This window comes from Apteryx rowi, unplaced genomic scaffold (assembly GCF_003343035.1).
Source record: "Apteryx rowi isolate R43461 unplaced genomic scaffold, aptRow1 scaffold_50, whole genome shotgun sequence".
Lineage (NCBI taxonomy): Eukaryota > Metazoa > Chordata > Aves > Apterygiformes > Apterygidae > Apteryx > Apteryx rowi.
This window is the reverse complement of record NW_020450761.1, coordinates 2,720,577-2,744,572: the sequence shown is the minus strand read 5'-3', so window position 1 is coordinate 2,744,572 and position 23,996 is coordinate 2,720,577. Positions and strand designations below refer to the sequence as shown.

The 23,996-nt window shown below is 41.9% G+C and overlaps 1 protein-coding gene across 1 annotated transcript in view; it reads left to right on the top strand.

The window, feature by feature from the left end:
* Positions 1-16,065, top strand: part of SCGN (secretagogin, EF-hand calcium binding protein) — a 30,031-nt gene extending 13,966 nt beyond the window's left edge. The window contains exons 6-11 of the mRNA XM_026079833.1: positions 509-586; positions 10,368-10,423; positions 11,799-11,844; positions 11,959-12,018; positions 12,556-12,624; positions 15,845-16,065. Of these exons, the coding sequence (XP_025935618.1) occupies positions 509-586; positions 10,368-10,423; positions 11,799-11,844; positions 11,959-12,018; positions 12,556-12,624; positions 15,845-15,973 (438 nt within the window). The 3' untranslated portion in view covers positions 15,974-16,065. The remainder of the gene's footprint in view (positions 1-508; positions 587-10,367; positions 10,424-11,798; positions 11,845-11,958; positions 12,019-12,555; positions 12,625-15,844) is intronic.
* Positions 16,066-23,996: the final 7,931 nt, after the last annotated feature.

Below are 23,996 nucleotides of genomic sequence, written 5' to 3'. Positions count from 1 at the left end.
CTTGCTGAGCAGAGCCAAAGCAGTCCTGTTTCATTAACCGTATTTCTTCACATCGTCTTCCCAAGCCTGTGGATTTTCTCAGCTTTCTGAGCACTTATTTCATTTGCAAGCAAGGGCCATTGAGGCATAGCCCTGCTTGGAAAAGGCAGCTCGAATGCCATGAAGCAGCCAGGCCACTTCTAGGCTGCAGACCCATGTGTCTTGATTTCAAATCAGTTAGCAAATGCTGTGGGACTAATTTTATCTTTTAATAGTTCTGTGGGAATTATTCCATTACGACTTATTTCAGTATGTCCACTCTGGGGAAATTTGGATACTTTATAATTCAGTTGGAAAAAAACATGTTTCAAATGAGAAAAAGTGAGCTCTATAAGAAATTTGAGACAATAGTACTAATCAGGAATGTGACATTAGATGCATACAACCCTGCTGAGTTTGGATCTARTTTCTTACTATTATTTCTTGAATTTACTCTAAAGAGTAAAATCTGAATGTTTCCTCACTATAGGATTTCCTGCGAGATCTCTTCTTGCAGCATAACAAGATGGTTGCTGAAGTAAAGCTGGAAGAATATACTGATACAATGGTAAGAAAAGCTAGTCTCTGTATTGTTTAGCTAATAGTACTGCCTAAAAATCTTTCTCAGGATCAATGCCTAGACGTTCAGTGCTGTAGATGCCCTCGTGAAAGATGTTTCTTCTCCAAGAGATCACTTAGGCAGCACGTGCTCCTGCTGTTTCTTTACACTGTACTGGGCAACAGCAATCAACAGCATTTCAGATTGCTTTGCTTTGAGCTGAACTGTTTATTGTAAAAATGCAGCATGACTTTCCTCCAAAGCAAACTGAGCTCTAAAACTGTTGAAAAGACTCGGTGAGGTGCATCCTTCTTCAGAATATGTTCAGCCTCAGCCAGACCTCCAGCTCCCTCCCTCCCTCCTAGCAAACCCTTTGGTTCCCCAGACATGCAGGTAACCCAGGCAGCGCTGCAGGCTCCCTGCTGCTTCCCTGAAAGGCTGGAAGGATGAAAGCTTGAGGGCTTCAACTCTTCCCCTCCTTTATCACGGGACAGCTTTTATCCTGCTACCAGCAACATAATATTTGGTGTAAGTTTATCATCAGTCACCTGGATTTCTTACTATACTTACTATATCTATCCATCTAAAAAAAAAAGAAAAAAAAAGAAAAATAGCTCGTTTCTGATGTAATTATCAAAGGTATCATTTGAGTTCCACTCAGAGACATCCACCATTGCAATTTTCTAAATGTTTTTCAAGTGGGACTTTCTAGATTCTTAGGACAAAGTCTGTACTTTTACCTACAAAACAGGTTGGTAGGCAAGCAAATGAGGAGCTACCCACATATTCTGCAATACCATGTTGCATAGGCATGGTACATCTGTGACTAAAAATGCGACCCTTTAGAGCAAAATGAAAAAGTGTACAATTACTGTAGAGTATACATCTTTTCATATTTATAAATCAGTGAAGGGAGAGGAAAGTAGGCTACAGAAATTATTTTATGGCTGAAAGACCTTGAAAACAATAAAAAAACAAAAGCTACAGCTAGAACAAAAATCTTTTCAGTAATGTTTTCAGGTAGCAAATGGCTTTTACACTGCTCCATTAAGGTCTCTTTCCCCAGTGGCTAATCTCTGATCAAGTGTTGAGGAATAAGCAATCTGAAGCTTGTAGACTTTGGGTGGTTCATTTCATCCAACTTTTTCCCTTTCCGATAATTTCCTGAAAAAGATTTGCCATTGCACACACAGTGGTTTCTGCCACCCCAAATACAGCTAGATAACAATGCGGTTGAGAAAAAATGTGGTCTAGTGATTCAACCCAGGGTTGACAGCCAGGAGATCTGGTTTCTATTCCCATGTTTTTCACAGATTGGCTTTGTGTCCTTACAAAGGCAGTTTAGCTTTTGTGGTACAGAATAAGATTCGATTTGGGAAGAGGAATGCTTCATGTATCAGGGGAAATCTACATTCTGAAATGCAAATCTGCTCTGTGAAGGCAAAATTTTGCAAAGTGGCAATGCCAAAAGAATCAGGGATGTTAACCACTATTAGCAAATGAGAGCTTTGCAGATGTTTTTTTTTTCCTTGTGATACTGCACGTAAACTTAAGAGCAACCAGATTCCAAGAGTTAAGGTAGGATGTGCAATTACAGCACCTCAGCTTTTCTTCAGCAGTTGCCTAGTGTGTGATCTTACTCTGTGATATCTCATAGTAAATGGAAGATCTGCATACTGTACATCATGGCAAATTAAGAGCATCCGCACAGACCGCATCTGTGTAGTAGCAGATGTGCTGTAGTTTTACTAACTGAACGCATAGGAGTGTGTCCCAAGTTGTAGTGCAAAATGACAAGGAAGGAAGAAAGACTCAATCTTATATTTGAAGTGTAGTATTAAAACTATGCTAACAGAGCAGGGAGCCACAGAAGTCCTGATGTTACTCTTTGCCACCATCACCACCGTTGGAGAAGAAAAAAAATGATAGTGCCTGACATACTTTGCTCCAATGCGGTGCTTTATTTAGATTTAATTTCTGAGTCTTTCACAGACTTTCTCTTCTTTTACAGTCTGCAGTACCAACTCCTTTATGGTGGAGTGGAAATACTTATATTTCTTTCCCATACACCCTTGTTCCCATCCTTTTCTCTTTTTGGAGTGCAAGGTCTGGACCAGACATGCTTCTGCCGCGTACAGTTACAGGGTCTCTCGCAACAGTCCACTTCTCCTGCCCGGGCTTTCAAGTGCCGCTATAATAACATTTGGGTGGAAATCAGTTGTGTGCCGGGGAGCTGTAAACCCATCTGTCTCCATAGGAATTTTACCCATCTCTGCTCTGTACGTTCCGCAACCAGTTGCACATATCTTAAGCAGCTGCTGATACACTAAGTGGACCCTTGAGCTTTCTGGAGATGTGGATAAAGGAGAAAAGATAGCAAGTATCATTTCAAAGAAGATAGCCCAGGCGTGAAAAAAAAACATGTTCTGATTCTGTGGTGGGTGTTTGCAGCTTTAGCTGGTGAGAGGCATGAGTGGATATTATGCTGACTAGGGAGAGCAAACTACTTGCAAATGGCTTCTGCTTTTATGAATGATCATACCGAACATGAAAAGAAATCGGGACAGGGGAGAAAGTATTTCCTTTGCAAGAGTCACTTTTGTTTGTTTTCCTTTGAGGAGTCAGAAATGCCCCCAGTGCCTCAGCAAAAGAAGACAGACGCTCTCCTGTCTTTGATCTAGGTCCAACATAGCACAGCAAGTGACGGGCCTGAGGAGATATGAGGGAAGAGGGGAGAGAATAAAGCCAGGAGTGATGATAATGCACACATTAAGGCTCCAGTTATCAGCTCACTAATGTCAGGGATGGCTCTCCGCTGGCTTAACTGGATTTTGGATCCAGCTGCCAGTCATGTTTCCAAATTCATGGTTTGGACTCTTCAGACTTTCCAGAACTATATGCATGTACTAATGCACATGCATACAGGGGTGTGCGTGTATGTGTGTGTGTATATGTATATATATATATATATATATACACACACACACACACACACATACACATGTACAGTCTCTCTCACACATATTTATATATTTTTATAGATATAAGCATATTTATACATATAAATATATATGTATATATTTATACATATAAATATATGTGTATACATATTTATTTATATGAAATACATCCCTCACATCCCACTCTTTAGCCATTTCAAGTTTCACAGGCGTGAAACCAGAGTATCTGGGGTAGTGCTCTGCTTCACCATTACTTGAAGCCCTTTCCCATTTTTAACATGTTTATATTCATTGTCCCAGGAAAGGAACATCGCTTTATCAGGTTGCTTAGAAGCCATTTGTTAACAGAATATTCTGTTTCTTTGTGACCTTAACATCCTTTCTTCAAAGAACACTGATTTAGATCAGGGACTTGAGGAACAAATGCTGAACCCCTGGGAAGAAAATAGGTAGTGAATTTATTAGTGTTTTGCCCCATGTGTCTATTAAATCAGTCTTCAGGAGCACTAAAGCCACTGGGGATAGTCATGAAAGAACATCTGAATTCTCAAGTCTCTTCATGAGGGAATTAAACCCACGTACAGAAACATTTGCATTAATAGTAATTAAGTGTGTATTAAAATTTATTTATGCAAACACAATTGTGAGATTCTTGTGAGAAGACAAGTAGTCATTTGCAGTTCTGAAAGCCTGAAAATGATCTGTGGGTTTGTCTTCTCCCCATGGACACAGACCGAGAGCCATTGCTCAGGGTCCAACCCAAAGCCCTGTCTTGCTCTGAGCTGTTCCAATTGATGGGACCACACCACGGAGGTGCTGCAGGGTTACTCTGGGGACAGGGTAGGCATTGCTGAAAACGGAGGCTTTTAATGGCACAGTGGGACTATTCCGCCTTCCTGAAGTAACACGACATGCAGAAATGAAAACTTGCACAGTCACTGCTTTGTCATGAGGAGGAGGATGACTGCAGTACTAACAACTTCTCTCATTCTCCCTCCAGCTCCCAAAGTAAAGCTGTTATTGGACTTCTGGGTCCTGGTGAAGTTTCAGCCCATGAATACCAAACTCACGAGTTTGCCAGCATTTTCTTATGAGTAACAGCTTCCACATATGTGCATGCATATAGCCATGTACTTAAGGAGCATATTGTAAAAGCCTGAATATGAACCAGATTTAAAACATAGTTTCTGATGAAATTTCTCCAAAAATTTCTCACTTAGCTTTTTGCACCTTGGCATATATTATTACCTTGTTCATAGAAACACTGAAAATTCATAGCTTCCCAGACAGCAGAATGCCACTTCTAGCTTGTAGTCCCAACATCTGCAAGCCACATTCAGGGAAAGCTCATTACCGAGTTGAACTTCAGCAAATTAAGTTATATACACTGCTGAAGTAGTCACACATGGAACACTGACATTCACTTTTTGCATTGCCTTATGTTGCTAATATCAGACTCAACATAAAAATGTCCTTTAACTTGAGCATTATTATACTTTAGCAAAATGTAAGGGGAAAAAAACAAAACAAAACAAAACAGAAAACTATGCCTTCCACAAACTAAAATTCTAGGAAGGCAATAATGTAAGTTCAGTGACTAATAATTCAGTGAACATTAATCACAAACTATAGCATTTGAAAATCAGTAGTTCGAGATGACTGAGAATGAAGTCTTAGCTCCAGAGAGGTCAATGATAGAAATCCTACCAACCGTAATGATGCCACAATTGTACCACACACACACACAGATGTTCCCTTGAGGACTGAGTTACATATATTGAGCCCTTGCTGCCCTCACATGGGAGCCTCCAGCTAAGTGAGGGCTCTTAGTCTTTTCAGTGCAAGGGAAAACAGGTTCTCTTGGCACCTGGAAGATAGTTTGTGTCCGTGAATACGATTTGTGGACTACCTTTATTTTGCATTGGATGGATTATTGGTGCTCTCATAGTGGCTGGCTGGCACCTCTGCAAGGGCAATGTTAGCAGCTAAGGGTGGTCACTTCTTTGGCTGTGCAAGCATATCTGTCTGTGCTTTTTGCCAGTGCCTGCATGCTTACGTAGGGAAAGAAAGTTAGAGCACAGAATATCTGGGTGAGTCCTCTTCTGTCACAGATATCTTTGCGTCTTTGAACCAGTTGTCTAATGTCTGTGTGTTTTTTTCTATTTGTTTAACAAGAGTATTTAACTCATTAGCATCTTATTGTCCAAGCTTGCTTACCTGTATTAATGAAGTCTTTTATGACCACCAAAGCAATGGTGCAGCAGAATGACAAATCTTTATTATGATGGCAAGAGCCTTAACCAAGCATGTTTCATAACAGGCTAAAATCAAAATTCCCAAAGTCCGGGAAATACCATAGGAGTGGAGAACAGCGTAAAGGACTGGGGGCTTAACGCTGACACTTTTGTACGTCCCTTCTCCTGGCAGCAGTCTGTGATGGCTGCCCTCCTGGGTGGCTCTGTTAGGTTGTAGTGACCCCAGGAAACCACATCTCTGGCTGTTCACTGCTGCTGTAACCATTGCAGTCCCTAATCCCGTCCAGCCCCTTGGGCTCCCCAGAGGGCCTCGTGGCTTCGGGCCAGTGCAATTCCCTTCACTGCTGAATGACAGTTTTGTGGCGTGTTATAAAGAAAGGGCCCTTACTCTGGTGATGAGCAAAATGGAGGGAAATCTGGCTCCCATGTCCCTTCTAGACTTAATCTCAGTAGCGCTGTCGCCATCCAGTATCGCTGTTGACATAAGCCAGTGGAAAGCAGAAAATCACTTTTGAGTCCAAGCTTTTCTAAAGATAAGCCAAAAGAGCTTAGTTACCTGCAGGCTTCTGAAAATCCCAGCAGATAACTCTGTGGTCTTTTAGGAGCGAAAACCCTCTTAGAAATCTTTCTCTAAGTGGTTTGTCTAGATTACRCAGGAGATCTGCTGGGGCAAAGAACAGGGTTTTTGTCCCTAGGGCAACCTACCGGCCGCAGGACCCTCCTGCCGTTCTGCAATAGCCTTTGGGTTTCTGTCCTGTCCTCAGGGAAAAAGCCATACGCACTCCTACAGCCTGTGCCTGTGTCCCTCTCTATATCCTCTCAATAGCTTTTGTATTCATTAGCTGATTTTAGTTATATCTGACAGGGGGGTAGCTGTTTTAGAGGTACTGAAATTCCGTACAAATTTTATGAGACTCAATGGTCAGATAAAGAGATGATTTTTTTTCACGTCCCACCTGAGGGAGAAACACTTTTTTACACATCAGAGAACCCAGACAGAAAGACATTAAAAGACAGGTGCTAGTAATTCCACCGATCACAGGGGGGTTTTTGGTTGTTTACTTCTCTTCCAACCTCTCTTACAGAAAAAAATTCAGATTTATAACGTCAGATTGCTCTTCAAAGCATGCTTTTGTTTGTCACATCTCAGTATTTCAGCAGCCTTCTTTACAATGCCCACTGAGAAAGCAGAGATATTTTTACTGCTGAATTCAAAGCCAATGGCAGTTTTGATTTTGCATTTAAAAAAGCAAAATGTAACAACTTTTGTTTTGCCAACCGAGCTCTCATTTATGCTCTGTCTGCCTCAGAGTGCATGGACCGAATTCAAACAAACAGAACTAAGACTTCCCTGGTGTACTGCCATTAAAATGTCAGTGAATTAATTTATGCAAACACTTTAAAACATCGGGTAGCTTGACATAAAACAAATGCATCATTTTATAAAACATAGTGCTGGATACGGCAAAGCTTTTACTAAAATTGAGTGCTATTTAAACATGCCACACCTTATCCTTAACCGCATTGAGATGTTTCATACAAGCCTGGCAGCATAAATACACCTCTCAGGCTTGTAAACTGAAAGTCCACCTACTTTAACATGTCAAGATGATGAGTAAAGGCATAAGTTTAAATTAGAAACAATCTCATAATAATTTCAAATATCTACTTACGTCTCCCATGAGGTATGCTTCATCATGTGGGGTGAGTACCTCTGTCATTCTGTGTGTACAAAGGTACACAATTATCAGATCAGATCAAACACCTGCATCCTTGAAATCTGAAAGTTTAATTAATAACATTATCCCATTCTTTTCCAGAGTAACACATCCTAAGGTTGCCATATAGTGGGTATGCATGAGCTACAGTTGTTCAGATAATGGGATTACGTCTATCTTATTAGCTGTGGTACCTGAACTAATGCAGTGAACACTATTCCATCTTCAATACATGTTTTCCATCTTTCATGTGAAATTCATTATTTAAGATTTAGCTCAGCCTAGCTCTTCCAGCAAGATTTTCTTTTTTCTTTGTTGACTAGTGCAAGCAAGCAAAATATTAAACCTGTTTGAAGATTTTGTTGAGGATACTTGTTGCAGAAAAAGACAAAAGAAAATTTGAAAATTCAAAGATTCTCTCTTCATGTTGCAAAAGCAGAGCTGAGTGAAACAGGTCAGAGAGGGGAGCTGGTTAGATATAAATAGGCATGGTAAAGTGCAGAAAGTTAAATGTAAAATTCAAAGAGTACAAACAAAATGAATTGCTTGGGGGCATTGCTTTTCATTAAGTGTTCTGCTAAGGAATTTATTACCTCTGCTGTTAAACTTGTTGTAATAGGGTCTGCACCTCTGTCAGAAAATTGTAAAGGGTCCAGAAATGGATAAAATTGAAAACTGCTGGCTCAGAAGATTGATAAGGAAACAGAAAGGGTTTCACATCTAAACCATTACCTCTAATCTAGAGTATTTCCTTAAGAGTACACAAAGCTCTTCAGCCTCTCGTGGCTGTTTATGACTTCCAAAACCTAAATATGTTGTACCTACAATACAGAGGAGATGCTGGGTAGGCAAGACGCTTGCATGTCCCAAGAAAAGCATAGATATGCTAGGGTGCTTGTTTATTTTATAGAAAAGAAGATGAGACTTGAGGAGATGTTTGACTGAAAAAGAAACTCATGGCTTGTCACAGACTGGCCTCTGTGAAATGAAAAACATGCCTAAGTCAGCTCCTTGAGCTGGGGACTAAGACTGTCCTGGTCCCAGAGCCGCCATCATAGTCAGCATTTATAGGTGTTCATTAGCGAGCTGGTACAGAGGTCAGGACCTGCTGGTCGCAGAGCTGAGCTTCCCCCAGAAGATCTATATGTTTGCTCTCCTGAGGCACCGCAGAGAGAATAACATATCTGTTTAAATCTAAAGTTCCTGGGTTGAAACACAGGCTTTTAGTCTGAAGAGAGCACTTCTGAGGCACACAGAAAATGGTAGAAAATAAAAAATATCTGCAGGAACTCAGAAATATGTAGGAGAATCTAGGTGAAGTTAAAGAAGTGCTAAAGGCAGTAATTTTCAGCGTGCTTCGATAAGGGCTTTATATCTTTACACGAAGAAAAGATTAGGCCAGTGCCTTCAGCAAATTCTGCCCTATCTCAGACAGGCAGAATTCATTCCAGCTGCATCAGGAAAGCGCTTAGCCCAGTGCTTTTTAGAAAATGCTGTATTCCCCCATCATATGTGGCGCTCTGCTTTATGGCAATTTCTTTTCAATCTGCAAATACCAAATGGGTAACTCCTGCTCCCTGATGGTCTAAAATGAGGGATTTAGTGAAACATTTTCAAAAACACTGAAGTTGCTATAGAGTACGCCCTACAAAACACCAGCTCTCCAGAAAGCACCTCTCTCCCAGCCAGTTTCTGGCTCTGAGGTGGTTTTGTTGCTGGGAGGTATTCAGGACCTGCCTTGGGTCTCCTCAGCACTCATGAGAGGTCGGCCTTGGTCTTGGCACAGCAATGGTCCTCTCCCTTCAGGTGTACAGAGAAGTGCATTGTTACATGCCTTCACCAGGAGGTGTGTAATTGCACCATAAATTTGGGCTAGTTTTGTTCTTTATAGCCACCAAATAAACAAATGAGATGCATGAAAGATTAAGAGATATCCCATTTCTGAGTATCTGACAAGGAATGGCAACCCATCTTAGCAAAATATTAATCCCTCTAAGTAGAATATTAATTTTTCCCCATTAAAATAAGGACTACATTTTTTCTCCAAGTTTGAGCCGTAAGTTATTCATGTTTGAATCCATTAGGTGTACTCTCCCTTTCCTATGTAAATTACTCTTATTTGTGCCTGGCAGAGAAACACAGTGCCAAATACATAACATAATAAAAATAAATAAATAAGAAACAATATCTGGCAATGACTCACCAAAGAGATCATAGTAAGGAAAAGATAATGTTTGTACTTATACAGATTAACCTCTTGACATTGGCAACCTGAATCTTACCTACTCTTAATTCTTTCCTGTGCCAGGCTTTGAGCCAAGCAAGCCCACTGGCTTTAGCAGCATAACCTTGCCTGTCTACTGGAAGAAGGCATTGCATCTTAGCAGCTCTGTAGCCATAGCAACAATCAAAGATAATGATGAAGTCAGGCTGGAAGGGTTTTTAAGTTCCCCCCTATTTTTTCCAGGGACAAGGATGATGCCAGTGCTCACTTCCCGAAGGCACTGGTTGGAGACCCGCCGTTCTCCCTCCAAGGGATGGGAGTGGTGCCAGGCCAGGATTTTGGCCTTGGGTGGCTAGCCAGGCTGTGGTCCAGGGTCCTGGGAAGGAGGTTTGGGGAGCTGGGGCTGCCCCTCTCCGCTATGATCCCGCCAGCCCGTTGCCCTCCTGGGGCCAGCCCTGAGGACCACCTCAATTTCCCCAGGCTGGGACTGAGGTTTCATGCTGTGTGTTCAGCCTCCCCGGTCCCCTTACAGTGGCAAAGACAAACGCACCTCAGCCAGTTTATAAGCGCATTCTCCTCTCTCCCTGCCTCAAGGTTACTCTCTTACAGCAGCTCTGTCTCCTTGATTTTTAGATGAAAATCTTTGACAAAAACAAAGACGGACGGCTGGACCTGAATGACCTGGCAAGGTAGGCTTTAATAATATTGAGATGTTTTTTCAGCTTGCAGCCGCAGATCCAGGCAAGGTGATGATTTACAGCAATAACATATCTCCCTGTGGAGATATGCATTTGAATCCTACCTCTTTTCAAATTAAATCAGGTTACTCTGATGCAGATATGCTGGACCTTCTCCAGCATGGTCCCTACAGCAATGGTTTGTGAATGCCTAGAGCCAGTGACACTCAGGAGTGTCAGGACCTGTTTGTCCATTACCAACACGCTCTGGAATAATTTGTACGACCTCTCTAATGCTGCCCAGGAGGTGACAAAGCAGCCGGTAGTGCTGTTTCTCAAAAAGAAGGCCTGCAGTCCCTTTTGGCAGAATCACAGCCATGCATCAGCTTTGCATTTGTTTCACCTCATCACATGCAGCGGGGATTGCAAAGTGATTTTGTTGTTTGCTTGAGGAAAGAAGATGCCACTGCAAGGGGGTTTGCAAATGTCAGTAGCACAGGATTTGGGGAGAGGAGGCCAGGATACAGCTGAATAACACTGAGGACTCAGTCATGTGCCTCTGCCTCTTTTCGGTCCCTGATCCCTCAGAGGCATCTTAATGGTTTTCACTGAGAGAGAGTATGCACATGTGTACAAATGTATGTGAAATGACTGGATGGGACTTCAAAAGTACAAGTATAGCCTTCTTAAAATACCAAGCTTGCTGTTGCATTTACCTTTTAAATATGGTCCCCCAGCTGCTCCCTTACCCCACACCAGGTGAGGCTCCCCTCTACTAAGAACATGTTTCTCACTTCCCAAGCCCTGTGGCGTGCGGACACAGTTTGGCACATTTGGCATTGCAGGCTCAGAAGCAGCTCAGGGTTAGCAGAGCAGCTGGAAAGATAAAAGCTTTTATTAGTGCTGCAAGGGGCTTTGGACACAAGAGGGGGAAAGGAGAGGAATTTGTCCAGTCTCAGTGCTTAGGCCAGTATTACTTTGTCCTTTACTTTTACAACCACCAATTCCTCCTCCAAAAGATAGTGATAAATTGCTATTTACTTTAACATAGCACAGCAATCCAGTTACAGAGGAATAATTGTCTGGTAGCTCTTGCTTCAGAGGCTGACAGCCTCCATTGCACCAGAACATCAGAAATACTCTGTGAGGAGCAAGAGCACTTAGAAATATGTTTTCAGTGAAGCAAAGAACGCCTGCAATTCCCCCATCAGACAGAGAGAGGGGCATATGTTCACATAACAGACCTCTATAAATAACCCTTCTGGTAATTTTCTTTTTAAAAGGCCTATAATTGAAAATCTCTCTGCTTTATGAACCAGAATAGTTCAGAATAGTTTGCATGTAGATGATAAAGTGGAAAGATCATAATTTATATCTCCCTGCTCAGGATTCTGGCACTCCAGGAAAATTTCCTTCTTCAATTTAAAATGGATGTAAGTAGCAGTATTTTTTCAAGCATTCATCATGTGTTTCTCAGCTAAGATAACTTGCACTCAAACTTGAATCTGTTTTTTCCTTTTTCATTTCCTTGTCCTCTCTGCGTGCAGGCTAGCAGCACAGAAGAAAGGAGGAGAGATTTTGAGAAAATCTTTGCACACTATGACGTTGTGAGTCCCAGAGATTATTCTCTTGCATTCTTTAGATTTTATAGACTAAATGTCCACCGCTAAAACTTCTTCATCCCTGTGGGTGTTGTAGCTGTCTCTCAGGAGTTGCAGCTATGCAGGAGCCCACAGGCCAGAGGGCTCCAGGTGCCAGACTGTAGTGCGAGGTGGGGGGACAGAAGTGAGAAATGGTCAGGGACCTCATTGAAAAGGACACATTTTTACTTTTTCCATCACCGCGGGCAGTGTTGCTGCATTAGCAGTGCCTTTCTTCAGGAGAAGCAAGGCTTGTAGAGGGAATGGTGATGTGAGCTCTATCAGTCTCTGGCAGTTTGGGATCTATACCACCACCTCGAAAAATAATACCCCTTCTAGGACTGAAATTATAGTTATTTAGGGAGTCTGGCCCAGGCTTTGGTTTGGGAAGAAGGAAGGGATCTTGGCAGCATAGAGCCCAGTGACAAGGTAGACCTACTGACTAGTAAACATTGTTGTGTTTTTTGCTTGCTGAAGGGTTTTGATGTTTCTTCTGTCTTTCAGAGTAAGACAGGAGCCCTTGAAGGCCCAGAAGTGGATGGGTTTGTCAAAGATATGATGGAACTGGTCAAGGTAGCTTCATGGTCCTTTGTATTTATTAGTACTGTATTTTTCAGAGAGGATGGTGCTTGTTTTGCTAAAGTTATGTAAATAGAGAGGCTAACGAGAACCTAGAGTCAAATTTCATTTTGATCAGAGGTAGAAATTAATGTCAAAATACTATACTATACTGTCACAAATACTATAGACCATTTGCCCTTATCGCAGAAATTTTGCCTGACAAATCAATATGGCTTTACTAAGCGACTGTATTTAAGAAAGGCCCATTCTAGCTCATATTCTAAATCAGGCAGACATTACAGTGTCACAAACACTTAATGAAAATTTAGTCTTCGCCTAGTCTACCCACACACACACATTGTTTTCTTTAGTGAAATTAATATTTAGGCTGAAATAGTCGAAGGGTGTTGAGTAAGCTTAAAGAGAAATTAGAATGAACAATATGTGCCTCTGCTTTTTCATATCACTTCCCTCCTGAGTACAATGATAAGTAATGCTGGTAAGAGCTGAGTGCCCTGAGCTCCCACTGACAGCAGTACAGACCAAAGGCTCCCAGCACATCACCAAACTTGGTCAAAACTTCAGGAAATTCAAATGTGAGATCATTAATGGCTGTGATTTTGCAAGGCTATGAACTCAGATTTAGACATAGCTATTCCTTAGGATACCTTGGAAAGCAGGAGACAGATGACTGAAACCCCAGCATGGGTCTCCAGAGAGCTGGTTCTGCTACAGAAACTCTCTTTGGCTTTGAGCAAATCATTTCTCCTCATAACCCTGCCTTCAGACTGGAGATCTTTCCTGCCTCACAGCTGTTCATGGAGGACAAGGCAATTTACATTTGGAATGTGGTAACAGTAGTACAGAGGCTTATATATATATAAAAACAATTGCTACCGTTAAACTTTGCATCTTCAGTGACCTAGCTAATGTGACTATGTCAGCATGGGTTGGTCACCACCAGAAGTTCTTCTTTCCTCCCTTTTCACTGAGGTTATGATCCTTACCACACTTGTTGACTTCAAGGTTTGTTAGCTCATCACAGGGCTACACTTGAAAATTACTTAATATCTTCCACCAATCAAGAATACCATGCCCTATGTGTGACTTGAGCTTCTTACAGACAGCAGAATCCATCTGCATTGGATTACATTGAATTTCCAGATGTAGTGTGAGGTATAGCTTTTGATCCAAATAGTCTGGTCTTTGGCTCTCTCTGAGCCTGAGCTATTGCATTTCCATGCAACAGTACCCAGTGCAGGGCAACCTATGCTCCTGTGTCTATTTAGCTGAGTGTGGAGCCTGTAGCTCGATCCAGCGTGTTCCCTGAGCACGTCAGCCCAGCGCTGGGCTCTGGCCAGCGAGCCCTGTGGGGCAGTCCAGCTTCGGTTTCTGAGCAGCCTGCACCAACTGCAGGTCAGCATGGGGGCATCTCTTGCCCCATGATGTGTTTAAGCCTCACGTCAGAGACTCATCCACTTTCTGCATGACAGTAAAGGCCTGGGACAAGCTCAGACTAGAAGGTAGCCAAGTTCTGGATCAGTAACATGGTTTCAAGCCTGAATCTTCAGTATTCCCACAGAGCCTGCTGCTTGTGGTGCCAATTGCCTTTGCCACCTGCAAAAGATTTTCTTCCTCACTTCGCAGAAGCATGGGACACTTTTGGACCCTGTGTTGCCCCCTGAGAAGGGATTAGCAATTGGCAGACTGCTGAGTTTCGGAGGAATGGCTGTAAGGAGTCCAGCTGGCCTCTCTTTCTTCTTCTGGGGGAACTCTTCTGTAGTATATGATGTCCACGGAGGAGAAAAGCCATAAGCCCTTGAGAGCATGGCCTGCATCAGGGGTAGGTGAAGAGGGAGCCCAGCTCAAGTCTTGCCTATGCCTTGTTTGGCTGCTGCATCTACCCCAGCAGCTCCTTGACATTCACACTGCAGCATGCTTTCCAGCTGCAACTGTGTAAGCAGGAATTGTTTCACTTACTGGGAATACTCTGGCCTGCTGCTACAATCTTCCTGAGAAATGTAAGTGAGTTTAAAAAAAAAGGCACTTCTCAACACTCTGGATCTCAGCAAAATCTGATTGGAATTTCCCAGAAAAAAGAAGAGGTGCTTGAGTAGCCCAGTAGAAATCTCTCTGCCAAATATCTAGGACTTCTGCAAATAGTGGGAAGTATGAAGGCTTCTCCAAGAAAAGCTCTTCAGAATCTTTTATAATGAAAAGTGTTCAGAAAACTAACTATGGAGGTCACCAGTAGCTTCCCCTATAACCTATATAATGACTCACGTGTTTAACAGAGCTTGTCTTTAGAGGAGCTATGCATGTCCATGGGTTAATAACACAGCTGCGTATAATGGCATCTGGTTTCAGTCTCTGAAAACCTGATGGGTATTATTCTTGGTTTTCTGCCACCTATCACCTTCTCCCTGCCAACCACTTTCAGTTTCTCATTTCAACTACAATTGACTATATGCCACCTTTGAACCTTGGATAGGTACAGCCAATAACAACAGAATAAGTTACAGTGTCAGATAATGCCACATAAATATATAATATACTTGTTTTGTAAACTTGTTTTGTACGAGAGAGTAATCTTTTCCTGACACACTTTTCACACTTGCCAAACTGCCAGAGAAAGCTGTGTTGATGCTGTCAACCATGACGGTGGGTGAACCAAAATAAAAAGCCAGGTGGCCATATGTTGGCTGTGTGTGTATGTATGTGTGGCTACGTAACATACAGGGATGGGTGTGAGGAGGGACAGGACATTGGATTTATGCTCTATGTACATGTGTGCAAAGAAGGGGAAGTCATACCTTCCCTAAGGGCCTTCAGCCCCATCGTCCTTGGGCACTGCGAGTTGTGTGTGTGAATTTGTTCTCCTCTTGAAAAAAAGTTCTCCTCAGGCGCAGTAGTGCAGGGCTCTGTGTCCCACACACATCTTCCCACAGACTTTTGTATCATATGGATCAGATATGATGGTCTTGGATAAGGACAGAAATTGTGTTAGATTTCCTTCCAGTTACTTGCAGACCCTTAAGCCTAAGCATACCCATTCAGTTTTTGCAGGGCCATCATCTCTGCATTCCCCACCTTACATGAGTTACTGTGGGGCCAGGCCATTTGGTAGCTTTGGGGCATTTCCCTGTCTCTGTAATTCCCACTGGTCTACAAGGCTAGCAAAATCCAGAGGTATTTTCTCCCTCAGCAATGACTCTCTCTCTTTTGTCTCCAGCCCAGCATCAGCGGAGTGGACCTGGATAAATTCCGCCAGATCCTGCTCAACCATTGCGATGTGAACAAGGATGGAAAAATTCAAAAATCTGAACTGGCCTTGTGTCTTGGGCTTAAAATGAACCCGTAGATGTGACCATGCTTGTGGTTGGGCTTCCCTCGTGTGAGCCTGCCGCTCCTTGTAGAAGTGTTTCAGTGCTGTGTAACTGTGTGGGAGGTGGGGAACAAGAGCACCTCACTGCAAGGCTGAAGAGCATCTGTACAAAGATGCAGCAGAATGAGAAACACATGGAGGGCCTCACCACTCAGTAATTAGATTTCTGGTGTTCAATACATGCTGTTGCTTGTGGGGTTCTTTAACAGGCTCTCTATCCACAAGCATACCAGTTTCTCAGAATGGAGGGATGCTCTTCTACCCCTGCCTCCATGAAATACTGTCCTACTAGTCTTCTAGAATAGGGGACACATATCTCCTTAAAAATGTAACAWCAGTGCTCTCAGACTGCAGCTACTAAGTGTTTTTGATGGTTGTGAAATCATTACCCTGGTTAAAAAAAAAAAAAAGCATTATGCTTTGTTTGTGCATTTAAAATATTGAATGGATGATAGTGTATTTGTGCAGAAATAAAAATGGCAGTTATAGAAATACAGTAGGATTGGAGTTAGTGTGTTGTGTATGGAAAGCCATCTGCCACAGACTGATAGACCATACAGTGTAGCCCTTTTATGTAAAATGCATAAAATGGAGAGGGTTTGGGGATTTCTATCAAGTGTAGGTTTTAAGCATGCCAGGGAATGAAACATGGTAGATTCTTCTTATGGGGAAACCACACACAACAGAAAACATCACCTCCAGGATGAAGTCACAGAGTAAGATCATTTCTGGAGGAAGCCTTTCTTTTGACCCGTACTGAAGCAATATACAAGGTTTGCATAAATTGGAAGGCAGGAAGGACAGAAGTCTAATTAGAGTGAAGCTCTGAAACACACGCTTTTTTTTTTTTAAACCCATAAGAGTTAGTAAATATTTACAAGCTTTACTGAACTTAAAACTTCACATCACTTCTGGGCCATAAGCGTAATCTTGGAGCCTGATGGTAGCAGCATCATCTGCACCTTGTTTTTCCCTATTCCAGAGGATTCAGCCACATATTCAGAAAGTGGCCCACCTACAATATCATCCTCAACTAATCCGTTTTTCATTTCCAAAGAGAAAAATGCTTGGGTAGGGGGGGGTTGTTGGCAGAACTTTCACACTTTCCAGCATTTATGTCTCTTACAGATGAGAGACCCAAATTTGACACTACAAGTTTCTTGCTGGTGATGTTCTTTGCATAATAAAAATACAATGCAACACTATTTTTACTCTATTTTATAAATATTAATCAAATATAACCTTCAGTCAACACAAATAGAGATGGAGATGCTGATTTAATAAAGCAGTGAAGAATACACTCAACTCTAGGGATATGTTCATTCTCTGTTCACACTGATGATAAACTCATGCACAGAATAAGTGTTAACCATGTGTTCATACACTGCACTGAGCCAGGGCTTTAAATTCTTAAACTACTTTTTACCCACCCTGGCAGCAACACAAACCGCAACCACAATAACAGAGTTCTCAATGGTTTGGAAAAAACACAAACAAGAAATCAGTCCTTAGTGATAGATCCACAAGCCATCAGAGATGCACTTTTACTCATGAAAAAATGCATCCCTCTGAGGGAAGAACTGTGTTCAGGAGTGCATGAAACATTGTTGTCCTAAATAATTTGCAAAAAACATAGTAGGGAACATCACCAACTGTCTTTCCATCATACCTCTAATGGGATATGGCTTATCAGCCAAAACAATTGCACTTTTCAGTGTATCCTTCCATTTTTCTCTTCTTTCTGCCTTTATATTGTTCTCATTATTATTATTTTCTTAATCTATAATTTCCAGTACTTTGGGTATGAGAGAAATTTCTGTACCGTGACCTGCAACATATTTCCACTTTTAGATGTTAGATTTTTTAAGTTATTGGTATTTTTCGTAGACAAAGGATCCGTTCTGTCTTGCCCTTGTTTAAACTTACTGATACCAGTAGAATTATTTCTGCTGTATGAAAGTATACATTCAAGAAAATCCTGCCCTGCCTCACCAAAAATGTAACAACTGTTTACTTGAAATGAAAAAGTCTTTTAGAGACTATTTGCAACCACAGCTCTTATTACAAGAGCTATATAACACCTCTTTATCAAAACCTTATGTTTTTCACATTCTCTATAGCCAATAATTTTTTCAACAAGCACTAAGCAGTAATGAATTTGGTATGTTGTTGGCAGAATGTATTTTGTTTCTTCTGTATGAATCTGTGGATTTTTCTAATATTTGGTTCTTATCTGTAAATTTGTGCAACTATTTCTACTGCATAACTCTAAGTAAGTGAGTTTACAGGAACATTTTATAAAATGTTAGCAAAAATTAATGGGGCAACATACATGAAAAGCTTGTATAAGAAACTCAGAAGAGTTCTTTATAAAGAGTTTGTTTAGTTCCACACTCCTATAAGCATATTTTTTGTGTTTGAAAGCTCTTCTGGGGTACTTATGAATTGCATCCCATTATAACAAATTGGGAACAAAACACTAGCATAAATGAATGGGGGAAAAAAGGGGTATTTCATCACAAGCTTCAAGTGCCCAGTTTCTACTGTAAAACTTATTTTCCTTCAAAGACCTTGATTTGCCATTCTAATATGGTGTATCAACTCTGTTTAAATTGTTCTATCTCTTATTGACTTTTTTTCCGGGGCAAAAGCGCTTTTAGCTTTTAGAACACGTTCAGCTCATAAAATTGGGAGGGAAGAAAGGTCATATCTGAAGGGTGTGATGGAAATCTCTTGAAAAGCTTTGCCTTGAGGTCAGAGGATCAGCTGGCATCCCATGGCTATGGGAGCTCCACCACTACTTTCAGGAGGGGTAAGAATTCACTTTTTATTTTATTATTATGTGTTTAAATACCTAGTCCAAACAGCAAAGTGATGACAGACTAAAAATGCCCCGAGGGGACTGGGCTGGCCTGGGGCCAGGGGGATGACTGGGGAGAGACTGGGCTAGGGAGGAAGGTGAGGATGACATGACAGAGGAAGGCAGGGCTGGATAATGTTGCCCCATGGGCATTGGGAACATGGCTTTGGGAAGCTGAAGGCTGGGCTGCAAGAAAGTGGTTAATGACAAAGTGAAACGCTCCGGAGCCAAGAGGAGGGATCAGGAAAACAGGCACTGTCCTTTCGCAGGGACCGCAGGGGAGATCCATGGTCTCCCAGGACTCCAGCCCAAGTGAACTACAGCTCCCCTCTAAGCAAACAAAATGTCAGTAGAGGCAGCGGGATTTGAACCCATGTTACAATGGTCAGCACAGCAATCATTAATGAGCCCAGGGCTTATAACCCTCTAGCCTCTAAAAGTCAATGCTAGCACGTCAGGCAGGCACTTTTAGGCTTCCTATGGAGGAGCCATGTTCCTGGCTTGCAGAGATTTGGAGGGKTTTTTTTATTATTATTTTTGCTTCAGCAATGAATGATCTCCTAGGCCCTTTGGTATCATATGTGCCGGCAGTAATTCTGGTGATTTCATCCCTTTGAGGTGCTGTGGGTACATAGGTAGGCAATACACTGTGATGAAACTTAGCTATTTGCCATTTTGCAAATTCCAGAGGTACTTTTACATGCAACATGAATTCCCTTACATACAAAAATATGAGAAGCTATTTCACATTTGAATAGTTGTACAAAAATACCTGTTATATATTAATTACACAAAAACTTTTTACCTATGAAAACAAAAGCATTTACATACCATGAGGCCTTCACTGCTGCAAATATACTGAAGATATCCAAGTAAGGTGTTGACCTGTTTGATCATTCTGTACTAACAAAATTCTGCTAGAATCACAATATCTAGGAGCCCGCATCTTGGTAAGTAGAATTTGATAGAAAAATGAAATGAATGAAAATATTTATCAGGATATTTTCCCCTGGTATTCTCTTTTTTTTTTTTCTAGAAAACTGGGAATAAGTGATTCACAGGTGTCTGTTTGTTCATAGTATGCAATTTTGCTGAAATTAAGTTTAAATGTCTTATATCACCATATTTGACAGGCACAGTTTCAAAAGACATTTAGCTACCACAAGTGTGGTGGTCAATATGCACAGTCCCTCCAAAGGTGTCATGTTAACAGGCTTTTTTTCTCCGTTTGTTTAATTGACAGATTGCTGTATCTGGAAATCAATGTATGAACTTCCTCAATGCAACACTGTTCCTTTCCCTTCCTTTTTGCTATGAGTTACTGGAGAAAATGCCCTGGCTTCCTGTGGTACTCTCTGCTCATCTCAACCATTCTCCTTTTCAGCCCTTGATATAGTTTTGTTCTGGGTGACCTGTCATGAAAACTTTGTTTAGGAGACTCTGCCTCTGACAGCTGGGGTTGACTGTGTAGAACTGATACCAGTGAAAAATGAACATTTATAGGGCTTTTTAGTTCAAATCCATCTCTCGTTTAACTCTGCTGGTTTCACTGGAAATGATGTTATAGAGACACAGTCTTTTCCCTCATCATTTTGAACCTCAGCCTGCTGCTTTCTTAGCCCAAGCCATCACCATGGAGATCTGTCGCTGGAGACGCACAGTTTCCTGGACAAGACTCACATCACAGACGGCTCACATGCCATCCTGTCCCTGAGTCTATACAATTTTTTCCAGGATAATGAACCCCAATATGCGTGCTCATCTTATTCCCCACTCTGCCCACACTTTCGTAGTCTCACATCACTGCCCAAAACCGGAACCAGATGAGGTGTTAACAGAGGCCTAACATTTACATTTCATTGGTGCTTTATTTTCAGATTTCCAGCAAAAGAATTCTCTCCCATTGTTCTCACAAACTTGCTTTAAATAACATGGGTGAAGCTGCCTGCATGTCTTATGAAAACTGATTTTTATTCCTACTGAAAGCTATGAATTGAACATAAGCCCAAAAGAAGAGCTCAGAGGATAAGAATCCAACACAATATTTTGATTAGTCTGCTTTTCTGTTTGTATGGCAAGAAAATAGTGTCAATATTAATGAAAACAATTGTGACTAATGCAGCCAACAAGAATATCATAGAATCATCTGCCACATTATAATAGTAACCCATCACAAGAAACACCTTGATTATAGCTATTATCTCTTAAAATGGTTGGGTAACTCTTACATTAATCTGATTTGAAACAGAAAGTTGCCATTATGTAGTGAAACGTTAAATGGGGCTTTGCTGTGTAATTGCATGGGGTAAAGTAACTATAAAAGTCATTTTTGTACGAGGGCTCCACTGACTGATAATGAAAAGTTCTCATTTTCTGGCTATTAGCTGCACCTGTATTTTCAGTAATTCCACAGGGAATTACATCTCATTTTAAGGAACATCTGCACTTGGGAAAAGGCAGGGAGGAAAAATTGCCAGTTATGACCCTTGTCAAGGGAACCGTTTGCCTAACACCAAGAGACATTTACAGGAAGCTTCCACTGGGTCCCAGAGATAACAATAGCCATTTTCCTCTCTTTGTTTTCCATCAATAACTAATTGCCTATTCTCCCCATTGCTCATTAGCTGGGTATCACCAATTTTCATTAACTAGCTCTCGCCCTGCAACAAGTCCCGCACAACCCGAGCCGGAGATGTGTGCGCAGCTTGGGGGCCAGAGGGACACACGGCGCCCTCCTGCTCAGCCTTTATACAGCTTTTAGGTGTTGCCCCTCTTCTTGGGTTTGTTCCTTCACGTTTGCTGTTCTTCAGAAAAAAGTTGTCTCTACCTTGCTGGAAACTTAACACAAGCAATGGGAGAAATGTCTCTGCCCAGCAAAATGGTTGGCACCATGATGTGCAAAGTGCTGTCAAATGTGCTATAGACAAGAAAGTTTCTCTGCTAATTACTCGCAGATACGATAATCTTTGGCGTCAGCTGCAATAGCACCAAATCTGTAACCCTTAGGCAGGGTCTTCTCCCTGCCAAATATAACCAACGAGCTCACCAGCTGGCAGCTGGTCTCTGCGCCAGCAGTGGCTAGAAGGAAAAAACAAGACAGAAGTAGGATTTGCTCTTTTTTTTTTTAAATCTGGCATCCCTTTAAATGATCTGTTTTAAGAAAAAATGAATTCTATTGGATTTGATGGAGTCACCGCAGACCTAGTTTTGGCCAGTTAAAGCTATTATTATTAGGCAATGTGGCGTAGAGAGCAGGCGCCTGCCCTTGGCTCTGAACCCTGGCTTGGGTCCCTGCTCTGCCTGGCATTGTGGCTGAGGAGCTCCAATAGTTTTAACCTGTTGAATTTCACCAGGGAAGGATTTCTGTTGTGGATGATGAGAGCACATAACCACATGCTGAAAATTAGCTACCTTGGTTTGGAAGTGTACTTTCAAGGGGTATTTTTAAAATGGACATAAAGTTTCCAAACAGAGGAAAGCTAAAGCTCCCTTTTTTGTGACTGTTGACACCCAGCGTGAGACCTGATCACTGCAGAGCTTATCAGGGCAGCAYGGAGCTGCCAGGGCTGCATTTTCAGGTGAATCTGGTTGTCTTTCCGACTTCTTTCAGCACCAGAACCACAGTAATAAAGCCAGGGGAAGGAACTTGAGGCAGCTATGGGTGGGAAGCATTAATTAAAGAAGTTATGAAGGGATATGGGAGATTTAGCCCCTAAATTCTTTTTAAATACAGATGAGGCCTGCATGACTACGCAATAATATTTGTGCCAACTCTCTGTCGTTCTTCTTCGTAAAATAATCAACATCAGAGCATATGGGGAGAGAAATAGGTCACAGCTAACGGAGTCCAAAGAAATCACCCTCTCCGCATTATTCAGTTGGATAGGAGTATGTTTTTAATTCTGCTGTGGAGATGATAGAAATTACACAAGGTGGCCAAGACTTACAGGACTCTGCCCTCAACTGGTGTAAACTGGCAAAGCTCTGCTGACTTCAGCAGAGCTATGCCGATTTAAGACAGCAGCAGATTTGGCTAACGGTCTTCACGCTTCATGTTTGTTGTAGCAATCCAGTAACATGTACTGCTGTTGGTACAGTTGCCTGCTCTGCCATGAGAGTCGTTTCAAAATGTGGAGGTTTCTAAGTTAGGTTGTGCCAGTACTAAAAAACGGCGGCATTGAGACTCACTCAAATTGACACCACAGCCGAATGCCTCTAATGCTGAGGGAAGCTATTATTAGGGCAATGACTGTTTTACATGAATAAAGGATTGTAACTAAGTCGTCAAAGAGCTTCTTGCAATTGTTAAGGATAACTTGTTCTCAGGTTTTTGATTCCCTGCACAGTCCTGTGTAAGATTATTTCCRATGCCTTGTAAAGAGAAAGATAGAGGAGGCGAGATGTATTCAAACATGCCGCCTGGGCTGCTGTTTGAACAGATTGTTGTCATCCATCGATTTGGCTAGCATGTGTCTGACTTTGATGGTGTGGCCAAACACAGTTTTTATTTACCATTGTTAATCCTTTGGAAAGGGGTTCATTTCTCTGGAGTATATAAGCTAGGAGCTAGCAGACTGCCTGGGTTTTCTGTGCCAACAGTGGCTAGGATATGTCTGGAGAAATCTTGTTGTTAGAAAGAGATCTAAGAGGGAGCTGGACCAGAGAGCCTGGATGAAAGCAGAGAGGTGTGGAGGAGAAGAAGTTGACCGCAGTCAGAACAAGAACCAAATGCTTTCCCTTTTTTCTTTCCAGATAYTGAAAAAAGAGCCCCACATACCATTTACTTAGTTTTTGCATTTCTGTGTCAGGCTTTGGTGCAGAACTATATTGCCAGAGATTGACAGTTGCTGCAAAGCAAGTGCAGTATGGCCAGTTAGCTTCTCCCTCCGGTTAGCGCATCGAAAAAGATGAGGTGCCTGCTCGCCCAAGGGGATGTTAAGTTAAGTAAGCCATGCTTCAGCCGGAGCGAGGGACAGTGCACAGGCTGCCAGTCACTGTGGCTTAGGGGAAGAACAGTGACTTCTTCAGACACGCTGACGGGGTCATTTGCAAACATATACACACATGAAGTTCAGGCTAATCCATTTTTACATTTCATGCAAGCAGAGAGAGTGCACACAATGGCTCAGATGACGTGCA